This window comes from Palaemon carinicauda, chromosome 15 (assembly GCF_036898095.1).
Source record: "Palaemon carinicauda isolate YSFRI2023 chromosome 15, ASM3689809v2, whole genome shotgun sequence".
Lineage (NCBI taxonomy): Eukaryota > Metazoa > Arthropoda > Malacostraca > Decapoda > Palaemonidae > Palaemon > Palaemon carinicauda.
The window spans coordinates 47793632-47821131 of NC_090739.1; the positions used below are offsets into that span (position 1 = coordinate 47793632).

Sequence of the window (27500 nt, forward strand, 5' to 3'; positions counted from 1 at the left end):
TTTTATAAACAATTCATTGTCCGGAAAGTAGCAATTCTCTTAGATTTTGGATTTTGCAACTTGTTAATTAGAGATATCTCGCGGAGCAAATGTAACATTCTATTTTTGATAATGCCATTTGAATAACATTGTGGGGGTCGATTGCCAGTCTTATTTTAATTTAAAGGTATTGTGGAGGATTTATTTTTACTTTATTTTTATTTTTTTGTTTTTGCCAAATCCAGAGAGAGAGAGAGAGAGAGAGAGAGAGAGAGAGAGAGAGAGAGAGAGAGAGAGAATTTCATTTGTTTTAGTTTTTCTAGATCGCGCGAGAGTGTGTGTGTGTTTGAGTGTGTGTTTGAGTGTGTGTTTGTGTGTTTGGTTGTGTGTTTGTGTGACTGCGGTGTGCGCCGAAGAGCAAGTGGTAGTTAGAGAATGATCGTTGGGGGGTGAGAAAGACTGTTGGTACAAATGAGATTGTTTGTTTACATTTTTAGTAAGGTTACGACAGTGGTGAATGTTTCGGAGCGAATGCTTTTTTTATTTGACTGCAGCATAAGGCAGTTGTGTGAGAGCTGGATTACATTTATATTTTTCTGACCAGCGTGGAAGTGGTTTTTGATTTTCAAAGTAAGTACAGTTTTGTTTATCTTTGCTTGTCGTGATTGTGAATGATAGGAACAATTTATTATTTATCTTTGATTATAGTGCGATAGTTCAGTTAGCTAGAAGTGTTCGTAAGTGTTTTTCTTTTTTATTTTGGCAGGCTGCGATTCCTCCTTTGGAGAGCGATTTTTGAAAGTGGATTAATTGATTGTTGACGAATTGGCTTGTAATAAGGAATTTGATACGACCACTCTGATTTATACAATTGTTGATGACCCGGACCGAATCAAATCCAGATTGCTGTTGATGATGATGATGATGGTGGTGATAATACTAACCATGACCCCAATCAGGGAAGTAGTTGTGGCAAATTGCCACCCAGTAAACTGTTAAACACAGAGTTGTGTTAGTGTGCCGTAAAGACAGTCCGGCTTGTGTGTGGCGACAGTGTTGGTGTCCCATAATAATATTTATACAATATAATTCATATATATATTTATTTTTGGTGTTGGTGTGCGGTGTAATTTAAGTTTGTTAGGTTTTTTTTGCGTTTATTTGAATGGTATTTATAGTATATTTAGTGTAAGTTTTTGATGCTGTTGATTTTGGTTGGATTTATTATAGTTTGTAAGAAATATATAGTTTTAAGGTTATGTTTTGTTTTTTGTGTCCTTTTGTCTAAGAGTCCAGTTTTAGATAACGTAAGGGGAAAGTATGTGTTGAGGAGACCATTGTCAGTAGGTGTGATTCAGGGTGTGGGGCTTGTTTTTTTTTTAACATCCCGCCACATTATTTTGGCGCCCGAACAGGGACTGCTGAGGCGGGACTGATAGCTGGACTCTTGGACGAAGGACTGATAGGATAAGATATTAGATATAAGGTTGATGAAAAATGGAAGAGCAGAACAAGTTACTGAAGGAGGAATTGCGGCTGAGTAAGGAGCGTGAGGAGAGGTTGCTAATAGAGAATGAGAGGTTGAACTGGGAGAATGCGGCGATGCAGAAGGAGCTTAGGGAGTTAAAGGGGACAGTAGAGAGAGTGGAAGAATGTGTTGAGATGAGGATGCGAGAGAATGAAGAACGAATAGAGAAACGAATGGAAGATATGATGGGGCAAGTCATGGGGATGATGAAAACTATAATGGGTGAAGGTGCAGTCGGAGGAGTGTCCTCAGCTTCGGGTAATGGGTTGGTAGTGGAAGAGAAGGATAAGGTAGGTGATAATGGGAAAGGAAGTGATAGTGATAGTAGTAATAGTGATGGTGATGTTGAAGATAAGGGAATTAGGCATAGTAAGGATGAACAGAAAGGTGAGAGGAAAGATGAAAGGAAAGGTAAAAGTGATGTGAAGAAAGGGAAGAAAAAGTATCAGGCTGATAGCAAGGACGATCGTGAATGGGTGAAAGTGGTAAGTAAGAAAAAGGGTAAGAAAGGAATGGTTAAGGATAGGAATTTAAGTGTGGAAGTGGATTCATTGTATTCAAATGAGGAAGAAGGTAACAAGGGAGTAGACAGTGATGATAGCAGTGAGAATGAACGTGATGTGTGTAAGACTGTGTTTATGAGAGAGGTACCTCGGTGTGAAAGGTTCAATGAGCATAGCAGTAGGGATGTATATGATTTTTTCAAGGAGTATGAGAGGTATTGTCAGGATAAGTATGGTGATAGTAAAAGAGTTTGGGCTAGGGAGTTAGGAGAATATTTGACTGGGTATTTGTTGACTATGTATGGAGTGATAATGAGTGTAGGGGACGTTGATTATGAAAGTGTGAAAACGAGAATAATTGAGCAGGTAAAACTTATGAAAGGGAGTGTTAAGTATAAGCGTAAGAATGATTTTGATGAGGCAAGGATGAATGCAGGAGAAGCTATATCAATGTACGTATGTAGGTTGGAAACTTTAGCTAGGAAGAAGTATGGGGATGAAGGTATAAATGAGAATAAGGAGTTAATGAGGAAGTTTTTGGCTACTGTACCCGAGAATGTTGCTGAGTTTGTTAATTTGAAACGGAAGGAGAAAATGAGGTGGACGCAAGAGAGATTGACATGGGATGATATACTAGAGATAGTTGAGGATTATGAGTTAGATAGGTGCATGAAAGAAAGTAAATCTGTGAGTGTAAGAACTGGAATGGAAGAAAGTGTAATAGAATTTGGTAGTTATAAGGACGCAATTTTGAGAGGACCAATGAGGGTAGCTGATAATGTAGTAGATAGGAGTGTTTGGGCGAGTAATGTGGGAATACCTGTAAGGACAAATGAAGGATTTAGGCAGGGTAATTGGCGCAATAGGGATAGGAGTGTTAGTGCGCATCGAGGTATGTCAGATAGTCGTGTCCGTAATGAAAAGTGTTATAGGTGTGGAAAGGAAGGTCATAAGAAGAATAAATGTAGATGGGCATTAGGAGCATGTTTCGGGTGTGGAGAGACAGGGCATCGTATTAGCGACTGTAAGAAAGAGAAAGTGATTAAGTGTTATCGGTGTGGTATGACTGGGCACGTAGCAAGTGGATGTAGGAGTAATCGTATGAATGTGATTTGTGGTAATTGTGGTAAGGATGGTCATTATGCTAGAATGTGCAAGGAGCCGCGGGGTAAGTGTACTGAATGTGGTGCAGATGGGCATGTAGCTAGAGTATGTAGGAAGAAGGGAGTAAGCCAGCCAGGATGTTCGGGAAACTAGAGTGTAAGAGGGTTCAGCTGGGTGAGTCCTCCTGTGTGTGTGAAAGGAATAGTATTAATGTTTGTGAGAATGGGATGAGTAATTGGTTGGAAATGAGCAAGTATGAACCTAGTATGCATGAGAAGTTAGGGCTGGAAAATAAACAATTAGTGTTAGTTGAATATAGGAAAAAGAGGCGTTTGAAAGTTTTAAGTGAGGAGAAAGTGCAAGGGGAAATTTTATAAGTAAAAGTGAGAATAGAAATAAGTATGACAAGGGTGTAAATGTGCAAGTGTGTATGGAAGATAAATGTGTTAATACAGATGAATCATGGCTGAGTATGAATGATACCTATAGTGTGTGTGGCTTTTCCTTAGGTGATGTAAAAGAAAGGATGACGAATGCGAGAGTGAGAGATAAGAGAATGATTAGTAGTATGAATGAATCTTTTACTAAAGTTGAGAATGTTTTTGATGAAATGGATGAACTGTTTACAGAAATGAGTGTAATTATAGGGCCAGATGAGAACGAGGTAGATATGATTGTACATGATATATTAGATGATAGGGATTTAGATAGGAATAGTGTTAATGTAGCTAATGATTGTGATAAGGAAGAAGTGAATGAGAGAGTATATGGAGGCCCAGTTACTCGGAGTAGAGGTCCCGTTCCCGACTGCGACTGGGTTATGAAAAAAATAATGTAAGTGTTGTGTGAGAAGGATTTGGCAAAGTAAGGGGGGAGGAATGTGGAGGATTTATTTTTACTTTATTTTTATTTTTTTGTTTTTGCCAAATCCAGAGAGAGAGAGAGAGAGAGAGAGAGAGAGAGAGAGAGAGAGAGAGAGAGAGAGAGAGAGAATTTCATTTGTTTTAGTTTTTCTAGATCGCGCGAGAGTGTGTGTGTGTTTGAGTGTGTGTTTGAGTGTGTGTTTGTGTGTTTGGTTGTGTGTTTGTGTGACTGCGGTGTGCGCCGAAGAGCAAGTGGTAGTTAGAGAATGATCGTTGGGGGGTGAGAAAGACTGTTGGTACAAATGAGATTGTTTGTTTACATTTTTAGTAAGGTTACGACAGTGGTGAATGTTTCGGAGCGAATGCTTTTTTTATTTGACTGCAGCATAAGGCAGTTGTGTGAGAGCTGGATTACATTTATATTTTTCTGACCAGCGTGGAAGTGGTTTTTGATTTTCAAAGTAAGTACAGTTTTGTTTATCTTTGCTTGTCGTGATTGTGAATGATAGGAACAATTTATTATTTATCTTTGATTATAGTGCGATAGTTCAGTTAGCTAGAAGTGTTCGTAAGTGTTTTTCTTTTTTATTTTGGCAGGCTGCGATTCCTCCTTTGGAGAGCGATTTTTGAAAGTGGATTAATTGATTGTTGACGAATTGGCTTGTAATAAGGAATTTGATACGACCACTCTGATTTATACAATTGTTGATGACCCGGACCGAATCAAATCCAGATTGCTGTTGATGATGATGATGATGGTGGTGATAATACTAACCATGACCCCAATCAGGGAAGTAGTTGTGGCAAATTGCCACCCAGTAAACTGTTAAACACAGAGTTGTGTTAGTGTGCCGTAAAGACAGTCCGGCTTGTGTGTGGCGACAGTGTTGGTGTCCCATAATAATATTTATACAATATAATTCATATATATATTTATTTTTGGTGTTGGTGTGCGGTGTAATTTAAGTTTGTTAGGTTTTTTTTGCGTTTATTTGAATGGTATTTATAGTATATTTAGTGTAAGTTTTTGATGCTGTTGATTTTGGTTGGATTTATTATAGTTTGTAAGAAATATATAGTTTTAAGGTTATGTTTTGTTTTTTGTGTCCTTTTGTCTAAGAGTCCAGTTTTAGATAACGTAAGGGGAAAGTATGTGTTGAGGAGACCATTGTCAGTAGGTGTGATTCAGGGTGTGGGGCTTGTTTTTTTTTTAACATCCCGCCACAGTATCGTTTTTTCTTCATGTGTAGGAAAAATGTTAGATGATTTTTAGTATTTTTAACAATCATTTATTGTAGGTATATCTAATGTGCGTAGATTGTAAATGGAAGTATATTATCAAATACGCTTCAAAGGCAATAGTATTTGAGATATTAAGTTCAATATTCAACGTTATTCATCGTACTTGAAAATTAGATTAGAGAGAATGTGTTAGGTGAAGTGGGGCTGAGGCACGCGAAGTGAAGTTTGCCCTCCGCGTCAAATTGTCATCACAATTTAAAAAAAGTATGACACATTACTTCCCGATTTCTCTCTCACAGGCGATGATTAATGTACAAGAATGCAGTATTTGGTTCTCTTTGAACAAGGCGATAATGCAGAGTAAGTGTTGTTAATTTTCAATTTAGTGGCGTGTCTAAAAGAAAGGTGAGTAAAGTAGAAAAAATCGTATAGTTCCTTATAGTTTTATTAGAGATTTTTTTTTCTATAGATTTGAAAGGGGAATAAGGTTTGCATAAACATGGTAACTGATGTGAAAAAAAATACAAAAGAAAATGAGATGGAAGAAGGCAAGCGTTTGTGAAAAGTTCGGGAGAGATTAGGAGTGAAGAGACGAAGTTGTTTGGAACAAAAGTGAATTTGGAGAGAGAGAGAGAGAGAGAGAGAGAGAGAGAGAGAGAGAGAGAGAGAGAGAGAGAGAGAGAGAGAGAGAGAGAGAGAGTAGTAGTAGTAGTAGTAGTAGTAAATGCAGGGATGCAATCAAGAAGAAATTTAATCTTATGCATTTCGTGTTTGTCGTATACATGCTTGCTTTAAATCATAGAAATAAGATTATTTCAGTGGTCATGGAAGGGATTGTCGATATTATGAGTAAAGTATTTGTTTTTGAAGGAAGGGAAAACACCAGTGTTGCTTGGATTTCGAGCAAGATTCGTTATAATGATGGTGACGGAATTTAGCCCCTGTTTTCAGTTTTAAAATAAGGTATCGAATGAATAGATGGATGAGAGGAATGCTTTATAAAGGGACCAAATGATAAATGTAAGTCAGTATTGTTAGGTAACATTACTGAATTCTGACGAAGTACATTGGTATATTCAAAGAGTAAAGTAATTGGACCACTCTAAGAACTTTGATCAATAAATGAGGTATAGGATTTATAGATCAAGCTTACCTATTAATCGTTGGTATTAGATTGATTAGAGTTGAGACCTAAAATATATACAGTTAAGAACCCGTCGAAGAAAAAGGAAGCTTGAGTAATTGCGTTCAGGGAAGAAGAGTTGTGTTGTGGAGGGGGTAGGTCGTATTAGAGCTATTTAAATTTTTGCAATTGATTTCAAACTATATGGATGAAAAACTATATATTCTGTTGAGTTTTGCTGAAAAATATGTTTACAAAAAGATGGAATTTGTGTTTTGCAAAGTATTAAAAATTATTGAGGATGAACAAATGATGACCTATTGAAGATTGATTTTTTTACTATTTGAAAGCGAAATAAAAGATTCCCTAAACTTTCAGTCTTATAACTTCTGAGTGACTATATCAAATTTTCCTTGCTGTCGCGAATTACCACGATGTGTTTTGATATAAGACCTATTTTGTCTGCCATTTTACAACCAGCGTTCTTGGAGGTTTTTATTTGCCATTTCCACTAAATAGATAAAATAAGTTACAGTTCAGCAGTTTTTTTTTTTCGTCCATATTTAGTCGGTGGAAATAATTTATGTCCAAATCTAATTGACTTGATTTTCAGAAAATGACCATGAGGGTAGAATTGGTTGATAATTGTCTACATTCAGATGATTTTAAGCAAAGTCTTGCGAGGATTTTTCCAGTTAACTTTATTTGTATATATAAGGCTGGGGGTATAAATGAACTTTTTTCAATAAAGAGAAGAAAAAAATCTGTTAGATGAAAACAATTCTGAAAGTTGTGTGTATATTATTTTAGCTATATTGAATGGAATATTGACTCTTATATATTGCAAATTATTTGAGGTCACAGATAAAAATCCATTATTCAAACGAGTCAGAAATTTATTGATATCTGCATTAAGTACTAACTTGGGTGTAAAATGCATATATATTTTACTGTCAAAATATTGTATTTTCAAGCTTTTATTATTTCCAACTTTTCCGCATTTCCTTCACAAAGTGTATAGATTTATACGCAACGCCTTAGGACTACCTCTACATTACCAGTTAGTTTAGTGTGAAACGTGATAAGGGCACTGAGAAGTGCGGGTATGGTTTATAATATAGTCGCTGTATTAAGATGAAGTGATTAGCTTGAATCACGTTATCCATGTATCTGTATGGTTGAAATATCTGATGTAAGTTTTAAAATGAGACATAAACACCTGCTTCATTAAATCATCTTCAAATAGCTAAACTAATCCAAGTTAGTTACAATAAACAGGAGAGCCTTTTGAAACGAATCTATGTCCTTGAATTCTTTCTAACAAGGAGTTCAGGAATAAAGATAGACTTGTCGTAATAGGTATAAGTGAAATCAAGAAATTGAAAATGCTAGTAAAGTAATTGATATGATGTGATAGTGATATGTTTATTTTAAATCTATATACTATTATAATTAGGATTAATGAGATCTCCAAGTTGAGCTTTGCAAATTTATCTTAATGGTATTGTCAGTGACTAGGGACATTGCATTACAAGTGTTTGTGTGAAGAAATTCCTAGGAGATTAAGCTGTTATAATGTTTGAAGTTAATTACGCAGGCTTTCAAAAAAAAAGTCGAAGCTGTGCAAGGGATGATAATTAAAGGTAAACTAAAGGGACAGATTAATTATTTGGAAGTTAAACACGAGGTAAGGTTCAGAGCTATCTGTAAAAGAATATTAATATTTTTCTTTAAAATAACAAGTGTAATGTAATGTACATTAGGTAATATTAAGTTTGTTTTGTTATATAGATTGAGATTTGTTTTCTTAAGATGCGAAAAATAACCATATAAACGAGAAGAGTATAATGATATACTTCTTTAATTCAGTTATTCAAGCAAGTATGGTGCAATTGAAATTTAGTAAACACGAAGTATAAAAATAAGAGTAGCACACATCATACAAATGTCGATGAAAGATTAATCTCAACAGTATGGATTAGTTTTCATGCTACATAGTATTTTAACGCCCGATTTCATATATGTCTAAATAGTTTCTTTCAAGATTTATATAGGTAGTGTATTATTTTTGTGTATAAAAAAATCTGTTTTTACTTTATTGTGTGTGGATCCAGAATAATATTTGCCACATTTTATATATATCATGTACTTATACAGTATATACGCCAAATCTTTTTTTGCGAAATCAGAATAGATACGAACACTAGTTGCCTTTGACGAAGTGCTCTGCTGGTAAGAGAACATTGAATATGATTTTGTATTAATTATTGCATGAATGTTAATTTCTCATATGTATGTATGTATGTATGTATGTATGTATGTATGTATGTATATATATGCATGCATGTATGTATGTATGTATGTATGTATGTATGTATGTATTTATCGTTGCCTGGCATAAGAGAATATTATATAGCAGTATATAAAACGTCATATGATAAGATAGTGAAGGAGAGAGGGAAACCAATCATTTAATAAAACTACAGAGGTTGGCCTAACCAAGGGGTTTAAGGAAGTTTCTTTTTGGTTGAGAACTGAATGTGAGTCCAAACATTTTTGAGCAAATGACCTTCAGAATAAAAGTCTCAAAAGGAAAGATGCTGTTTGAAAGGAGTGCAGTAATGTGTCGATGCAGTTATCCTTTTGATGTTTAGTGGAAATTGGATGAGTAGAGACAGCTCTGTATGAAGTAGGTTGGTGAAGGTTTGTGTCAATTCGAAGGTGAAGAAAGGAAATGTACAAGGTGTTGAGATTGCATGTGAGATGTTGGTGGTAAAAAAAAAAAAAAAAAAAAAAAAAAAAAAAAAAAAAAAAAAAAAAATTTTGACTGATTTGGTATTAAAGTGGGACTGTGGCATCAGTGCTCTATGCCTCCAAGGCTATTTAATATATAATTTGAGGCGATATGAAAATTTAGAGAAAGGTCATTGCATGAGGGAACAAGAGGTGTAGAAGAGAATGTGTAGTGATTGCAGGTCATATAGAGGTGATTCAGGATAAAAAGGAAAAATTAAGTAATTAGTAAAGGGCTTGAAAGGATATAGTAAATAGGGAACCAAGATGGAACAGTGAGTGTTAACAAGAATGGTGAAAAAAAAGATCTTGATTCATATATATTTTTTTTCGAAATAAATTTCATGGATTTATGTATGGAAGGATGAGAAGAGAAGGCGGGTCATAACACCGGTGAAGTAAAGAAAGTAGAAGAGTATAATATGTTCAAGATATTAGAGAAAATATGGTGAATGTATAAAAAGCCAAAGCTAGGATGAAAGATGAGTTTGTTGGACAAACTTTCTTTGAGGGAATAGGTATTGTTGAATGCAAAAGAAAGAATAAAAGGGTGAGAAGGATTTATAGACTGATGACTGTGGAGAGAGCTACAAGTGGTAAATAGATTAGTTTGGGTAAAAAGATTTTTCCTAGTGGTGTGAGATGATTTGGTCAAATCGATATAATTGTCGTAAATTATATGGTGAAAATATAGAATTAGAAAATGTAGACGGGAAGACAGAGAGAAACACAAAGAAACTGCTGGATGAATGGGTTAGAAAAGGCACAGGATGAGAAGGACCTTTATATCTTAGAAACACGCGACTAATGTACATTTATGGTAAGAGGTAATGGTGTAGTGTCTAGGTTGGTTCAATACATTGTTGATGAGTCGTCTGTGAGAGTATATGAACGACAAAAGAGCTGAAGTTTTCTACTCGAGGAGCTCCTTTGTTGACTGTGAATGTGAGAAATCTTAGTTTTAATACATGAAACGGGAATCGGCTGGGTATATCTTATTTTAATTTCATACATTCACTTATCCTATCGTATGGTAAACGTAACGATTTGCTGTATAATTGACCGAAAAGTACAAGGCAAGCACTCTGAATCAAATGCATTTTTTTTTTTGTCATAGAAGGGTGTTAGCCGTTATGCCCATGGAGTTTAGTTGAATTGCGAGTTAGTATATGGGTATTATTATTATTATTATTATTATTATTATTATTAGCTAAGCTGCAACCGTAGTTGGAAAAGCAAGATGTTATAAACCCAAAGGCTCCAACAGGGAAAAATAGCCCAGTGAGAAAATTAAATAAGGAAATAAATAAACAATATGAGAAATGATTAACAATATAATATTTCAAAAACAGTAATATCAAAATAGATATTTTATATATAAATTATAAAAAGACTTAGTCCGCCTGTTCAACATAAAAACATTTACTGCAAATTTGAACTTTTGAAGTTCTACTGATTCAACTACCCGATTAGGAAGATCATTCCACAACTTGGTCACAGCTGGAATAAAGCTTCTAGAATACTGTATAGTATTCAGCAACATGATGGAGAAGGCGTGACTATTAGAATTAACTGCTTGTCAAGTATTACGAACAGGATGGAGCTGTCCGGGAAGATCTGGATGTAAAGTAAAATAAGAATTATGAAAAATCTTATGCAACATGCATAAAGAACAAATTGAACGGCAGTACCAGAGATTAATATCTAGATCAGGAATATGAAATTTAATAGACCGTAAGTTCCTGTCCAACAAATTAAGACGAGAATCAGCAGCTGAAGACTAGAAAGGAGAACAGTGCTCGAAACAAGGTAGAATAAAAGAATTGAAACACTTTTTCAGAATAGATTGAAAATAGAAAATCTTAAAAGACTTTCTCAATAAGCCAATTCTTTAAGCAATTGAAGAAGACAAATGTGTTTCTCAAAAGTAAAATTGCTGTCGAGAATCACACCTAAAATTTCAATACAGAGTTAAAGAAACATTAGCAATGATGAGATCTGGATGTTGAGAAGCTACTGTCCTTGATCTCCTTACAATCATACTTTGAGTTTTGTTAGGAATCAGCTTCATGCCCCATAATTTGCACCATGCAATAATTTTAGCTAGATCTCTATTAAGGGATTTAGAAACACCAGATCTACATTCAGGAGATGGAATTGATGCAAAGAGAGTAGCATCATCTGCATATGCCACAAGCTTGTTTTCTAGGCCAAACCACATGTCATGTGTATATATTATTATTATTATTATTATTATTAGCCAAGCTACAACCCTAGTTGGAAAAGCAAGATGCTATAAGCCCAAGGGCTCCAACAGGGAAAAATAGCCCAGTGAGGAAAGGAAATAAGGATATAAATAAATGATGAGAACAAATTATCAATAAATCATTATAAAAACAGCAACAACGTCAAAACAGATATGTCATATTATATAAACTATAAAAAGACTTATGTCAGCCTGTTCAACAAAAGAACATTTACTGCAACTTTGAACTTTTGAAGTTCTACTGATTCAACTTCCCGATTAGGAAGATCATTCCACAACTTGGTCACAGCTGGAATAAAACTTCTAGAATACTGTATAGTATTGAGCCTCATGATGCAGAATGGCTATTAGAACTAACTGCTTGCCTAGTATTTCGAACAGGAGGGAATTGTCCGGGAAGATCTGAATGTAAAGGATGGTCAGAATTATGAAAAATCTTATGCAACATGCATAATGAACTAATTGAACGATGGTGCCAAAGATTAATATCTAGATCAGGAATAAGAAAGTTAATAGACCGTAAGTTTCTGTCCAACAAATTAAAATGAGAATCAGCCGGTGAAGACCAGGCAGGAGAACAATACTCAAAACAAGATAGAGTGAAAGAATTAAAAACTCTTCTTCAGAATAGATTGATCACCGAAAATCTTTTAAGACTTTCTCAATAAGCCAATTTTTTGTGCAATTGAAGAAGACACAGACCTCATATGTTTCTCAAAAGTAAATTTTCTGTCGAGAATCACACCTAGAATTTTAGAAGAGTTATACAAAGTTAAAGAAACATTATCAATACTGAGTTCCGGATGTTGAGGAGCCACTGTCCTTGACCTACTTACAATCATACTTTGAGATTTGTTTGGATTCAACTTCATGCCCCATAATTTGCACCATCCTCTAATTTTAGCAAGATCTCTATGAAGGGTTTCATCAACCACAGATCTACATTCAGGGGATGGAACTAATGCAAAGAGAGTAGCATCAGCTGCATATACAACAATCTTGTTTTCTAGGCCAAACCACATTTCATGTGTATATAGTATGAAAAGTATTGGGCCAAGAACACTACCATGTGGAACACCAGATATCACATTCCTATACTCACTATGGTGCCCATCAACAACAACTCTTTGAGATCTATTACTTAAAAAATCAATAATAATGCTAAGAAACGACCCACCCACTTCCAACTGTTTGAGTTTGAAAACAAGAGCCTCATGATTAACATGGTCAAAGGCAGCACTAAAATCAAGGCCAATCATAAGAACTTCCTGACCACAATCAAGGGATTTCTGTAGAGCATTTAAGATTGTAAGAATGGCATCACATGCTCCAAGGCCTTTACGAAAACCAAATTGCAAACTAGGATTAGATGATTAGCTTCAGCAAACCTATTAAGACGTTTTGCCAAAAGACGTTTAAAAACTTTAGATAATATGGAAGTTATGAAATTGGGTGGTAATCAGTTGGATTTGAGCTACCACAAACACATTTACAAAGTGGAGTAACATTACCAATTCTCCAACCAGTGCTAAAAGCTCCTCTTCTTGTTAATTGGCGTAAAATAACAGATAATTTTGGGGCTAAGAAATTTGCAGTCTTTATAAAAAACAAAGGAAAATATCATTTAGGTCTACACCTCCATAAGCTTCAAGGTCCATCAAGAGAGCTTTAATTTCCCGAGATCGAAAGGCTAAACTACTTAGTTTAGCCTCAGAAAAACTGGAATAAGGACGATCAAGTTTTTCATTACTCTGGTTACTGTCAAACACATCAGCCAAAAGGGTTGCCTGTTCCTTTGGACAGTGAGTGAAAGAGCCATCTGGGTCAAGTAAAGGAGGAACTGTTGCATCTACATCAAAGAGTACAGATTTAAGGGTAGTCCCCCTCCTATGTTCCTGGGTTGTACCGGAAAAGGTTTCTTTTATGGTTAAATTGAATCCATTTTCAGTTGAAGCATATACTCTCTGAGCAAAAGTTCTAAGCTGAGTATAGTTATTCCAAGTCAAATCGGATATGTTACCCTTCCAAAGATGATAGGATAGGTCTCCTGCATCTCCAAATAAGCACGTCTACAATCATCATTGAACAATGGTTTGTCCTTCACTCGGTATCTTAGCGCACGAGAAGGGATACGCCTATAAATAATGCAGTCTAGATTCTCATTCAAATGGACAACAGGATCAACACTACTATACAATTGTGGCCATTTCAAGCCCAAAAGATCACTCAAAATTCCATTCCAGTCGGCTTGAGATTTCTTATAAATCTTACATAAGTATGATACATCAGGGATAGGCTTCTCGGTCTTCACTACTAATGAAATCAAGGCATGATCAGATGTCCCAACTGGAAAACCAACCTTACTTTTTATAACACCATGGAAGTCGCAATACGAGGTCTAAGCAGTTGCCAGACATGTGAGTACTTTCACTTATGAATTGCTCACAGCCTGACCCAGAGGCAAAGTCTAAAGCTCTTAAGCCATGGCAATCAGTAAGAGAAACAGAATTCAACCATTCCCTGTGATGAGCATTGAAATTATCAACAAAGACAAAAGAGGCCTTTCTATTTTCTTTGATCTTAGCCATAATGGTAAGAAGACAATCAAAGGTAGAATCATCCATGTCTGGATTCCGGTAGGTCGAACACAAATCGAAGTTGTTTTGCCTGCCACAAACTTTTAATACCTGAATCTCTTGACATCCACATTCATAGCAGGACTTATGAGAAGCAAGGTACTCAGTCCTAATATACTCCGCCATTCACCTGGTCCGAGGAATTACATCACGTTTCAAAGTTATTGGCGTTATTATGGTAATGAAGGATCCATTAATTGAATATAAGTATTTATATGACCATTTGCCTTAATTTTCTTCTTTAACGGACTTGTTGCCTTGCGAACACCAGTTTTTATTTAAAAGAACTTTTGAGAGAGAAATTATAAGAATGAACAGACTGTGTTATTCATATATATGTCTATGCTCTTGAAGAATTAATCTGAAGATGGTCCTGTAATTTTTACTTGGATATGAACTAGAAAGAAAACACCTTTTTTTTTTTTTTTTCGATAGGTTTGTTATTGGTTGTGGAACTCTGGTTGATATATTAATCATGAAAATATTCTTCTTCGTAAATACAAGCGATTGAAACTAGTTTCGATATGCTATTTCACTGTATCGTGTAAAGAAAGGTTTTATTTTGGAAAAAATAATCGAGAGGGAAAGTCTATTTTCAGGTTTCCTTCGCTAATGTTTATTCCTGTCACCATCCAGTTTATTTGAAGCATTTGCTTTTACCGAAAGTCATTGTATTCCCATCTGAATTTATAGCATAAGAACGCCACAGCTCTTCTGATATAATTCGCTTTGTATGTTAGGTAAGAAGCATTGGAACAAAGAGGGAAGAAGAATAAAAATTTGAGTGTATACTCAGAATTTCAGACGCATCAAAGGTGACCTGGTTTGCAGTAGGTTGCCTGGAATGAAAATATCATTTGCTTGCAAAGCTTAATATCTGGTCTCTCCAAGTACACACAGTAAGGACGTTGAGGTAATCTATTTATTTTTTGCTTCATTTGTTGTCTATTATCTTTGTACTTTTATTGGAACAATCTTAAGTTCTTAGTGCCAATTAGTATTAATCGAAATAGAAGAAGAATGTTGCGTTATGGTATACAATGATAGAAATAAGTATATTCAAAAGAGACTTCTCTGCAAACCTATTTGATTGTTCTATAATTAGTTTCTGTAAAACGTTTTGTGGCTAAATTATGCTTTCTTCATACTGATATTCGTCTGTCTCTTGAATGGTTTCATAATCACTAAAATTCTTCGTTTATAATATAAAATTTATTTTTATAATTGCGAAAGTGCAGTTTTGGATCGATACAATAACTTTCAAAACAATTTTATTAGATCTTTTTATCCATTTGTAAGGTATCTTGACCTTAATTGTGTATTGTTACATACATGGAAGATGTCGTCAGCCTTCCAAAACAAGCGTTACTGGTAGAGTTGGCGTTGGTCCAGCTATGGCCCACCTCCTGTACACCAACATCTCTCTCTCTCTCTCTCTCTCTCTCTCTCTCTCTCTCTCTCTCTCTCTCTCTCTCTCTCTCTCTCTCTGGTATTTTCATTTAAAATGTCAACTCGTTGCAAGTTATTGAAGCATATTTAAAGATTAGGGCTAGAACAGCATTTTGCTCGCAATCGAGAGGTCCATTTTACCTTTGTTTGATAAATGTACGTTTCCTTTTATATGGATGAGTCATGGATTTCAGTTGATAAGCTTTAATGAAAATTTTGGTAGTCAGAAAATTATATAGCAGCTGTTTTACCGGGGTATTTTATAAATGCGTTTCCTCTTTTATGACTAAAATGTTGTTGCCGTATGATATAAATATTAAAGTGGATAAACGGTTCACTATATTTTTGTATAACGTTATTTCATCCCTGTCTCTATTTTCATTTTAAACGAAGTTCTCAACTGATAAGGTCAATGAATTAGGAAAAGTTGTTGAGTCTTTCGAAAAGCTCTTAAAGCTGTTTGTTTTCTCTGTATTGGTTCCACTTCTTGTTGATTTATATGAGGCTTTGTCTTTCTCATACTATGTCTTCCCTTATCTTCGTAGACTGTTTGTTATATTTATTTACTTACAAAGTTCCATATACAACTCTGAACTATCAAAAAGGGGATTGACTCATTCTAATCTACATAAATACTTTGTTGTTAGTGATACATTCAAACTCTCTCTCTCTCTCTCTCTCTCTCTCTCTCTCTCTCTCTCTCTCTCTCTCTCTCTCTCTCTCTCTCTTTTACACACACAAATATACTGTATATATATATATATATATATATATATATATATATATATATATATATATATATATATATTTATATATATATACATATATATTTAGATATATATATACACATATATATTTACATATATATATATATAAATTATATATATATATATATATATATATATATATATATATATATATATATATATATATTTGTCTCGAGAGTGTTAGAGGACGGTTTCCCGTAAGCTTCACAATATGTGTAAAATAAGTTATAGTATTAAAGAACTATACTGATACATGAATGCATTTGATAAGATATTTAGCAATCATACTGTGGATATATTGATATTATTTATATAGATACGATATAGAAATAGAAATACATTTACGATCAGACTCCTAAGAAGTCTTAACATAAGATGCTAAAGTTCAAATTCTGGTCTAATTCATTCCTGTTCGCTCGCATTTTCTGACCTATCTGCAAACGGACTGTCTGAAATGAGATAGGCTTCCAGAGCTACAGTAATTAATCCCCTGCCTCGACCTCCACTCTCAACAAAGAGCGACTCGTCAGAATCATAGACGAATATATGTGGGCCCATTAAAATGAAGAATCACGTGAAAGGAACATTAGCAATTCGTTGATGACAATTCAGTCGTCGGTGATAATCGTGGAATGGATATGGAAGTTAGATGGAAATTATTATTATTATTATTATTATTATTATTATTATTATTGTTGTTGTTGTTGTTGTTGTTGCTGTTGTTTATGTATACAAATACTCATAATATGGGGCTTAAATATTATACAAACATAAAAAGAGGCATTTATTTTGTAAATGATTTGTCTTACAGTCGTTAGATGTACTCATAACTTTAAGAGGCTTTTGATTGTTACACACATTTCACTCACCCGATGAAACAGAAAAATCCCAGATGTCGTTTGTATATCCCACTGAGATGTTTTTCACTTTACAGTTGAATTAGCCTCTTTGCTTTGAGTATACCTCAGTTAAGTTGGGCTTTCCGTAAGCAGCAATGTTAACTTCACCAATTGGTGATGTCGTTTTTATCATGAACTGTAAGGTATTTAAATGAGGTATATAATAATTTAGGAATTGTGTTGTTTTCCTTTTCCATGATTTCATTCTTGGGTTCTAGCTGTGCGTGTATCTAATCTCCTTATATTACTCTCCTCATTTGGCAGCTTATCCTCGAGATCCAAAACAGATATTTCTCTTCGTTAGATCAGGTATTCCCTCGAATAAAAGGCAAGGTCTAACAAGGTCGTATGTCCTTTGGCCGCTCACAGGGTAAATAGAAAGCTCATATATTTCTGAAATTGAGATGATTATTTATATCGACCAAGGACCCCCCAGTAGGTCTGAGGACATTAACCTATTGTGAACGTACAGTATGTTAGTTTGTTGAACGTATAATTTGTTTCATAAGACAGGGAAAATATAGATATTCAGCCCTAAATATCAATACAACCATTCTCAATTACTTATAGTCTATAGAAGTTCCTTTGTAGCTCAGAGAGAAGTAGAACGGGCACTCAGAATAGTGCATACCTTCGCCTATATCAAGTTGTTTCTTTCAAGATAGACAATTGAATTATGCACATTTGGCAAATCTCATAAAAATTGACTGCTATAGAGTAAAAATACGTTTTTAACCTTTTCGTTACCTTGACCTTGATCTTTGACCTAATCACTTCTAAAATATAATCAAATTGTCCTTGGATCATGACCAATCATTCCCACCAAATTTCATGAGATTAGGACTAATAGTTTTTTTTTTTTTTGAGTTATGCGAATCACAAACATAAATAAATTAAGGTAATAATACCACTATATCTTGTTGTATATCCCAAGGTAAGCAGTTCAATTATGCACATTTTGGCATTAGTTTAACGCAAATCAACGTTTTTAACCTTTTCGTGACCTTGGCCTTGACTAAAACCCAATTACTCCCAAAATCTAATCAGATCGACCTTCGATCATGACAAATCAACCCACAAAGTTTCATGAGATTCGGTCAAGTAGCTTTTTAGTTATGCGAATCACAAATACACAGTCATACAAACATACGCCTTTCAAAACATAACCTTCGCAACGAAGTTGGCGAAGGTAATAAAAACTACTCGTTGAAAACAATTTAGTTTACTATAAGATTACAGCCTACTAATTTGCTTTGCATAATATTGTCTTAAGACCACTTCTGCTTTCTCTCCGATGTAGAGATATCTATACTTTGTAAAAGGTCAAATTAGCGTTAGCATCTTAAGGCAAGCAAATTAATGAACATACTTCATTCAGAGAAAACACCAACACATCTCATAAAATCCTGTGCAAAGAACTGGGAAGTTCAAAATCACAAGTGACAGATTAAGATTTTGGAACTTGAAGAACATCGGGTAATGAGCTAATCAAGGTATTTAAATTGAAAATATTTCAAAACTTTTAATAAACTCTAAGTCTTATGAATATTAAAAGTTCACCCCATCTCGAATTTAATTAAAAATAAAAAACACTAACATTTTATACACCCCTCTCCCTTTATGGTACTGTCCTTGAAGTTGATGCTTTGTTCACTGGAGAGTGTGAGCTATATAACTTTTGTTCCACTGAATGAGGTTTGTAAACATTTTAATGAAACTTCAGCCATGGTTGCAAGCTAATGACAATGAACTGTAAGGTAAAGTTATTCAACTTCAGCTACAGTTAGTCCCCTTGCCATGGTTGCAAGCTAATAAAAAAGAACAGTAAGGTAAAGTTATTAAATTTGCAAAGTTATATTTATATTCGCTCTCTCTCTCTCTCTCTCTCTCTCTCTCTCTCTCTCTCTCTCTCTCTCTCTCTCTCTCTCTCTCTCACGCAACATTGATTAGATATGAGAGTTAGGGTCAGGTTAGATTAGGAGCAATAATAGAAATATATATACGCAGCGTAGAGATAGTGTATTCTAAAATGGTTTCCCTGGTAGAGTGGATGTTCCGAGAGCGTGTGTAGAAGGCATTATGGGACATTATATCAAATTGGTATGCTTTTCTTATCTCGCTGTTATATCAGTACTTTTCCTGGGTGTAGGGAATGGATGCATTAAGGTGAAGTTTTTTTTTTTTTTTTTTTTTTTTTTTTATAGTTTGTGGTACCTTCTGTATGTCAGTTCTTTTTTTTTATTAGTTTCTTTCGGGATTTATATCAATTTGCTGAGGTAAATAACCTATTATTTTTTTGTACATAATTTTAGATAATAGATGATGGATGCATGATCGCACATTTTAAAAGAGTATGAATGTGTGACTCATAAAACAACTGAGTGAATGCAATAACTGTACATTATTTGTTGTTTCACTAATGTGAATTCGTAAGATACACGGAAAGCGCAAAATGTGTTGATGAAAACTATGTGGGTGTCATGGTACAAAGAGAGGGAAAATCATCTAGAGAAGAGACAGAGCAAGCATATGAAATTGGAGCTGCCCAGACGGTAGAACGGAAGGTTTTCATTAGGGAGCTGTCAGAAATGGGCCTCATAGACCCAGCTTTATCAGGAAATAATGCTCCGCGTTGTGTGCTTAGCCAACAGTTAGTGGATGGGGCCATGGACTTTTTTCTTTTTCATTTGCATCGTGTAATATTTTTGCTTGTTTGTTTCCCTTCCATTTATCTTTTGCTACATTTATTTCTTTTATTCATAAATGATTGTTATAGCTGTTGTTATCTTTTATTGTTGTTTTCTTGTCATAGCATCAGCTATGTTGATCACATCAACAATCATCACAATAAGAGAATAAGAATACTTCTATTTTTATCAATACTGCTACTGCCAGATTTTGAAATCTCCTACATTTAAATACCTATCACACACATATATATATATGTATATATATATTCATATATATATATATATATATATATATATATATATATATATATATATATATATATATATATATATATATATATACATATATATATATATATATATATATATATATATATATATATATATATATATATATATATATATATATATTGTACCTTTGCGGTAGTGAGCATTCTCACTGTCAGTGTGGATAAATGTTGCTGCTCACGCCCTCCACCTTCTCCATTTACCTCCAAATGTCTTCACCAATAAGGACAACAGCCCAGCAGAGGAATTCTGGTACAACAAACAACCGACGAGCTCATCCATCAAATGAGCAGAGTGATGAGGATGGTGAGCTGTGTTAACATTGTCGCTGAGATACCCCCCATGCATGTCATCTCCACAAGTACGATCACCACTTGCAGAATCGACACTTGCACGATCTTCAGACGCAAGATATCCACATTTAAACTCCCCATGTGCAAAGTCTTCATGTGCAAGGCCTGCATACTCTCTCACTTTTAATAGCTGGACTTCAAGTCCTGATCGCCATGAAACATGTCTTCACGCACCAGGTCTCCACTCACCGCATCTCCTTGCTCTCAGTCTCCGCACACACAAGCACAGTGTTACCGAGTATTCAGATTGGAGGTCTTAGACTTTTTCTCTGTTGAATTTCTTATTCCTGATCTAGATATCAATCGATGGCACCGTCGTTTAATTAGTTCAATATGCATGTTGCATAGGATTTTTCCAGAATTCTGACCATCCTTTACATTCCCGGGGAGTACCATCGTGTTTGCAATACTAGGTATGCAGTTAATTCTAATAATCAGGCCTTCTCTATCGTGAGGCTCAATACTACACTGTATTCTGGAAGTTTTATTTCAGCTGAGATCAAGTTGTGGACTGATCTTCCTAATCTGGTGGTTGAATCAGTTGAACTTCAAAAGTTTAAACTTGCTGCAAATGTTTTTATGTTGAACAGGCTGACATAAGTTTTTTTTTTTTATAGTTCATATACAAAAGATCTGTTTTAATGTTGTTACTGTTCTTGAAATATCTTATTTTAATTTATCATTACTTCTCATATAGCTTATTTATTTCCTTATTTCCTTTCCTCTCTGGGTTATTTTATCCAGTTGGGTTATTTTATCTTGGTCTTATAGCATCCTTCTTTTCTACCTGGGGTTGTAGCTTAGCTAGTAATAATAATAATAATAATAATAATAATAATAATAATAATAATAATAATAATAATCATTATAAGTATTATAATTATTATAGTTAGTATGATTAGTATAGTTAGTGGTAATTATAATAATAATAATAATAATAATAATATTAATAATAATAATAATAATAATGATAATCATAATTTTTATAACAATATTGATTATAATAATAATGATTAGGAGAATAATAATAATAATAATAATGATAATAATAATAATAATAATAATAATAATAATAATAATAATAATAAAAGGAGTTCCCCAACTCCTCTTACGCCTATTGACGGTAAGGCCTCAATTAGATTATGCCAGTCGTCTCTATCTTGAGCTTTTAAGACAATTGTTCTCCATTCATTATCTACATCACGCTTTGAACCGTATAGGCCTGGGTCGTCCAACTCTTCTAGTGCCTTGTGGTGCGCAATTGAAAATTTGGTGATATAATCTCTTGGCGAGTGTAAAGAGCAGGTCAAAACTATCTCCATCTACCCCTCACCATGATCTCATCCACATATGGCACTCGAGTAATCTCTCTTATAGTTTCATTTCTAATCTTGTCCTGCCATTTAACTTCCAATATTCTTCTGAGGACTTTGTTCTCGAATCTACAAACTGTGTTGGATATTATTTCATTATCATACCACGACTCGTAAATATAGTTCCATATAGTAACACCAATCTTACTAAACCGATATATAACCTGAATTTTTTATGTAATTTCAGGCAATTTTATTTCCTTAGTTTACTTAACCTAGCTATTGTGTGATTTGCTTTTTTCAATCTTTCATGAAACTCCAATTCTAAAGACCCTGTATAATGATTCCACCTTATTAATCTTTTTTCTTTCAAATGATATGTCATCTTCCATTGCCTATTCCTTTCCCATCATCTCTGTCTTTCATTTATTTATCTTCAGCTCAATCTCGTGTGATATTTCATGCATTCTGCTAAGCAAGCTTTGCAAGTTCTTTGGTGTTCTGCTAATAAGGACAGCTAATTTCCTGTTACCAATCCAGTCCAATCCTTCTCCACCATCCCCAACTGTTCTATGCATTACAAAATCAATGAGAAGGATAAACAACATAGGTGACAACACATTCCCTGGGAGTACCCCACTGTTTACGGGAAATTTATTTGATAGGACTCCACTAACTTTGAACTTTCTATGCTCATGAACAGACTTAATTAAATTCACATATTTAAGAGGAACTCCATAGTATAGTAGGACTCACCACAAAATTGTCCGGTGCACAGTATCAAAGGCTTTTTAATATTCCACAAATGCCATCAAAAGTGGATTTTTATATTATACACGTTGCTGTACAACATGTCTTAAAAGGAAAATTTGTTCAGTACAACTTTTACCTTTTCGAAAACCTGCTTGTTCATCTCTCACCTTTTCGTCAGTCTTTCTCTCAAGGCGCTTTAGAATGAGCATATTATATATTTTCATGACAGCCGACTTAAGTGTGATGCCTCTGTAATTATTGCAATCAGTCAGATTTCCTTTTATTGCTATTTTCACCAACAATCCTAGCTTCCATTCATCAGATTTTGCCTCTTCACTCTACATTCTACAAAATAATCTTATATGTATTCTGGGAGTCACTTCATTTTCGGCCAATATCATCTCAGCAGTTATTTCATCGTATCCAGGGTCTTTCCATCTCTTGAGTTTTTTAATGATAGCTTCGACTTCAGACACATTGAATTCATACATGGCCACACGAAGGTCTTCCTCAGTTTCAGGTATATCAATCAAATTATTCCCATCATATTTCTTGTTCATGACCTCACTAAAGTGTTCCATTCAACGTTGCCTTTCTTCATCTTCTGTTGTTATAATAGATCCATTCCTTTTTTTTTTTTTTTTTTTTGGTGGGTGGCTGCTTCTTCTTTGCACCAGTCGAGATTTCTTTAAAAATTCTATGGGCAATTCTTACACCATAGCCACTCCCTAAATTCCTAGGTTTGTCAGCCTCATCGGCTTTCCTGTCTAAATATTCTCTCGTTATTCATGGCTTTTCTTTTGACTTCACTATCAATACTGGAATACTTAGCATGCTCCACCTTGTAATTTTCATTACTTCCTCAGAAACTTTCAACAATCAATTTCTATCTTGTCTCCTTTTTATAGTATCCCAAGTATTATTTGATATCCATGGTTTTCTCCTTGTAACTGTATGTCCCAAAGCTTCACTACCACCTGAATGATAAATGTTCTGAATATCACACAATTCTTCATTAATTGTCTACTCTTCGTCTATTAAAGTCTCTAAGACTGCAAATCGATTCCTACATTCAATTGCAAAGGTTTCTCTGTGATAATCTTCCAGAAGGTTAGCTATATCAAACCTAGGTATTCTATCTACATTTCTGTTGGGTGCTTTCAGTTTTAATATCAGTGTGGCAATGAGGAGCTGGTGAGCGCTACCAATATCTGCATATCTATAGCTTCTTACATTTTCCAGAATCCTCCTCCTTTTATTAATGGCTATGTGATCTTCTTTACTTTCGTAATTGCTACCTGGTGAAGTCCATGTATATTTGTGGATCTTCCGCTGCAAAAGTATACTTCCAATGACAAGATTCTTTTTTGAGCAGAAACTTATGAAATGTGCTTCATTTTCATATGCAACTTCACCAAGACCAACAGAAACCATCACACCCTCTATACATTGATTATTCCTTTCAACTTTAGCATCGAAGTCACAAGTCACAATATTCATATCCTTCTCTGGGATCTCATCTATTTCACTCTGCAGTTCTTCATAGTCATCTTTCCTTTCTTCTGGGGAATTCTTTGTTGGTGAATAGCAAGCTATAATACTCATATTACACAGCTTTGATTTAAACTTTGCAAGTAGCAATCTACTATTTACAGTTTTCCATTACTTCAATGACTTTTTACTATTTGTGTCATTATCATTCCTACCCCTTCTTATATAACCACACAGTGACCTTGGTCTAAAGTTTCTTTACCGATCCCCTTACAACGTGTTTCTCTTGGACCAAGATATCCAAACTGTATTTTTGAATTAATTTTCCACTTGCTGTAACTTACCAATCTGATTCATGGTTCTAACTTTACAATTACCAATTTTCAATTTCCCTTTAGTATTCATAAACCGGGAGATTCTCAGCACCCGGTTACGACCGGGCCTGGGGTCATTCTGTCATTTTCTCTTTCCATTGACTGACTAAATCCATAGGGGATTCATTGGCTAAATTCATGAAAGGATAGCCAGTTCCTTGTGATGCGCAGTGCCTTTTTAACTAAGGCAAGTGACCCCTAGTGGTCCATACCAATAGCAGTAAGATCATCCGCAAGGCATCAAGAGTAGACACGTAGACACTCAAAAGCCATCTTGTCTATCGCCTTAAACACAATCCGTCATGACTTCATCGAGATTTAGGGGGGCATTTCCTCCACACCCAAAGTTCTTTTTCACTCCACCAGGTTGCTTTGCCGCTTATATAACTGTTGGCAAACATGATATATATATATATATATATATATATATATATATATATATATATATATATAAATAGATAGATAGATAGATATAAATACTTTATAATATATATGTGCATATATAAATATATATGTATATATATATATATATATATATATATATATATATATATATATATATATATATGTGTGTGTGTGTGTGTGTGTGTGTATGTGTGTGTGTTTGTGTGTCTGTGTGTTTGTGTGTCTGTGTGTGTATACTTAATGATTTTAAGCATTTTAGAATAAAATTATCGAAATTTCGTAATCTAATTTGATCTTTTCTTATTTGTTTTAATAATTGGAAAAGCACCTTATTTTTATGTTGGATTTGTTAGTTGTTCAAGGTGTGAAGAAACTAGTGTATGTAGTTTTTCATGCATATAGGCATTATGGATGCTTGTTAGAATTATGGAGTGCGTTTATGTGCCAGTTGCTTGTTGCTAGCAAGATGCTTGTTGTTAATTTATTTGCTTGTTAATTGATGAAGTCGCGGGTAAATGGTATTGTGACTAATGATGGCACTTTTACTGTGAATAACAGTATTGAAAATATAAAGTATAATCAATACTGATTAGAAATGGCAAATTGGCAATGTTGGTATTAACTTTGAATAGTACGCTTATCCGATATTGAATTCTTTGAAAAATAAAGCTTCCGGTATGTCGAATAGATGAAATATTAAGTTGTTATGAAGATACACCAGTGCACTGACAAAAGAAAAGTATTCGTGACAAATCAAATGTTTGACGATTGCAGTTTTTTTCTTAATAATAAGTAAATTGCACTTTGTGACCAAGACAACTAAAATATGCAAAAAAGGGAAACTTTTTGTTTGATTGTGTTTGAAAATGTTTATATTGTTTCTATGATGAAAACTAAAAAAAAAAAATAAAGCACAAAAAGTTTGTTGATGTTACAAGATTGCTGACTTAAGCATTTTCAAGCTTTATATGTGCTGCACTCTCTCTGCGATTTAATATCTTACTCAAAGCTTAAGCCTTTTTTTTCCATCAAAAAAATGTCAGAAAACATAAGAAAGATTGATAAAGGTAAGGTTCTTATTCGGGCGTGGATTTCAAATTGCCCTTTGTTCAGCGGTTAGTGGCAGCCAAAGCAGCCTCTTAGCTTATATGGGATAGAGAGGTCACTGAACTCTCTCTCTCTCTCTCTCTCTCTCTCTCTCTCTCTCTCTCTCTCTCTCTCTCTCTCTCTCTCTCTCTCTCTCTCTCTCTCTCTCTCTCTTTTGATGTTTTGGAGGAATAAAGATCGGGGAGCCATCCTAAGAGAACAAGTAAAAGAAAGGAAATTTACCGTAGGTATGGTGAAAACAAGGTAGGATGAGATAGATTCTTTTAAAGTTGCGTTTTTGATATAACAGGAGACATTGACCTAAGGGAAAGTTCAGGTTATTATTGTTGTTGTTGCTGTATCGTTTCTCTTATATCGCCTGTGTTAAAAAGGATGTCATTTTTGATTCATGGTTTTTATGACTTATGCAGTTCATTGAATAGAATGATTATCAAAATTTCTTCAAATGAGACCTTTTACAATAGACCATAATTTGCCATGTTTTTTTTTTTTTTTTTTTTTTTTTTTTTTTTAAACGAGAAAAGTTTATCGCTGAACTTCACCACTCAAGCGAATATAAACCCACCGTTTTCCACTACTTCAGGAAACCTTTTAAGAATGCGTAGAAGTTTCATTATGGAAATGGAGGATTTGATTAATGGAGGTTGGTTGTCTTGATATAATATCTGTTCCCTTTTTTCTAAAGGTCCGCTTTGTAAAGTTTCCACTGATATATGATGTTTCTGGATATGCTAAATAAGTTTCTTTTATGTTTTTCTCGAAATTATGTAATCGAAAGCCTTAGCATCTGATGTGATCTTGTAGAAAATTTTCTACTACGTTTATTCCCTCGAGTATTTATTATTTCTTTCATTATGTCAACGTAGTTTTTTTCAATAAGCTGTAAACGTTTTCATTGTTTGTTCATATATCTCCATGACTGTATGTACGTGAGATTTATTATTCATGAAAGTATAGTTTCTTCTTTTTTGGGGCTATTTGGGACTCTACATTTTCAAATATTATAGTTTGCTGAAGTTTATAACAGTTTAAAGCATCTTTGAATTTCCCAAGAATGCCAAACAAACAGTGCTTTGATTTCTCTAGAATTAATTCCTTTTCCTTGCCTATAGCCGTATAATGGAAAATTCTCATGTCGTACCTGTTCTAATAGGCAGTGGCAGTGGTGATTGCTATAATAAGAGACTTGTGTTTATTCATATAACATTTTGCAATGATGGCATGAAGTTTGTTTAGAACATATGTTTCCCGTAAATCAGTAAGCATATTCAATGTGCTTATTTACTACTGCGAAATCTAGTTCTTCAAGTCCTGGAGTTCAATTACTTGATAACGTTCTCAATGTTTAGAATAATGTGTAGTAGAAAGAAGCTGGCTGTGGAGTTTTCTTTAGCTTAGGCACTTTCTGAAGTAAGTAGGAGGTGCAACAACTATATAGATACTACTGTACGCTACCCGTCAAAAATGACGGCTAGATATTTAGATAGACATGCGCTCACAGATTCCCCTACCCTAGTGACGGAAAGAGATGAGAGTGACCGAAATTATATATAAATTATATATATATATATATA

At 34.4% G+C, this 27500-nt stretch overlaps 2 protein-coding genes across 3 annotated transcripts in view; one reads left to right on the forward strand and one right to left on the reverse strand.

Moving 5' to 3' along the window:
* The window catches only part of LOC137654605 (probable G-protein coupled receptor CG31760), a 1168850-nt gene that overhangs the window by 461263 nt on the left and 680087 nt on the right, over nucleotides 1-27500 (forward strand). The window lies entirely within an intron of this gene.
* Nucleotides 23573-24154, reverse strand: LOC137653942 (craniofacial development protein 2-like). The gene has a single exon (XM_068387574.1). It carries the CDS (start codon nucleotides 24152-24154, stop codon nucleotides 23573-23575), a length of 582 nt encoding a protein of 193 aa, XP_068243675.1.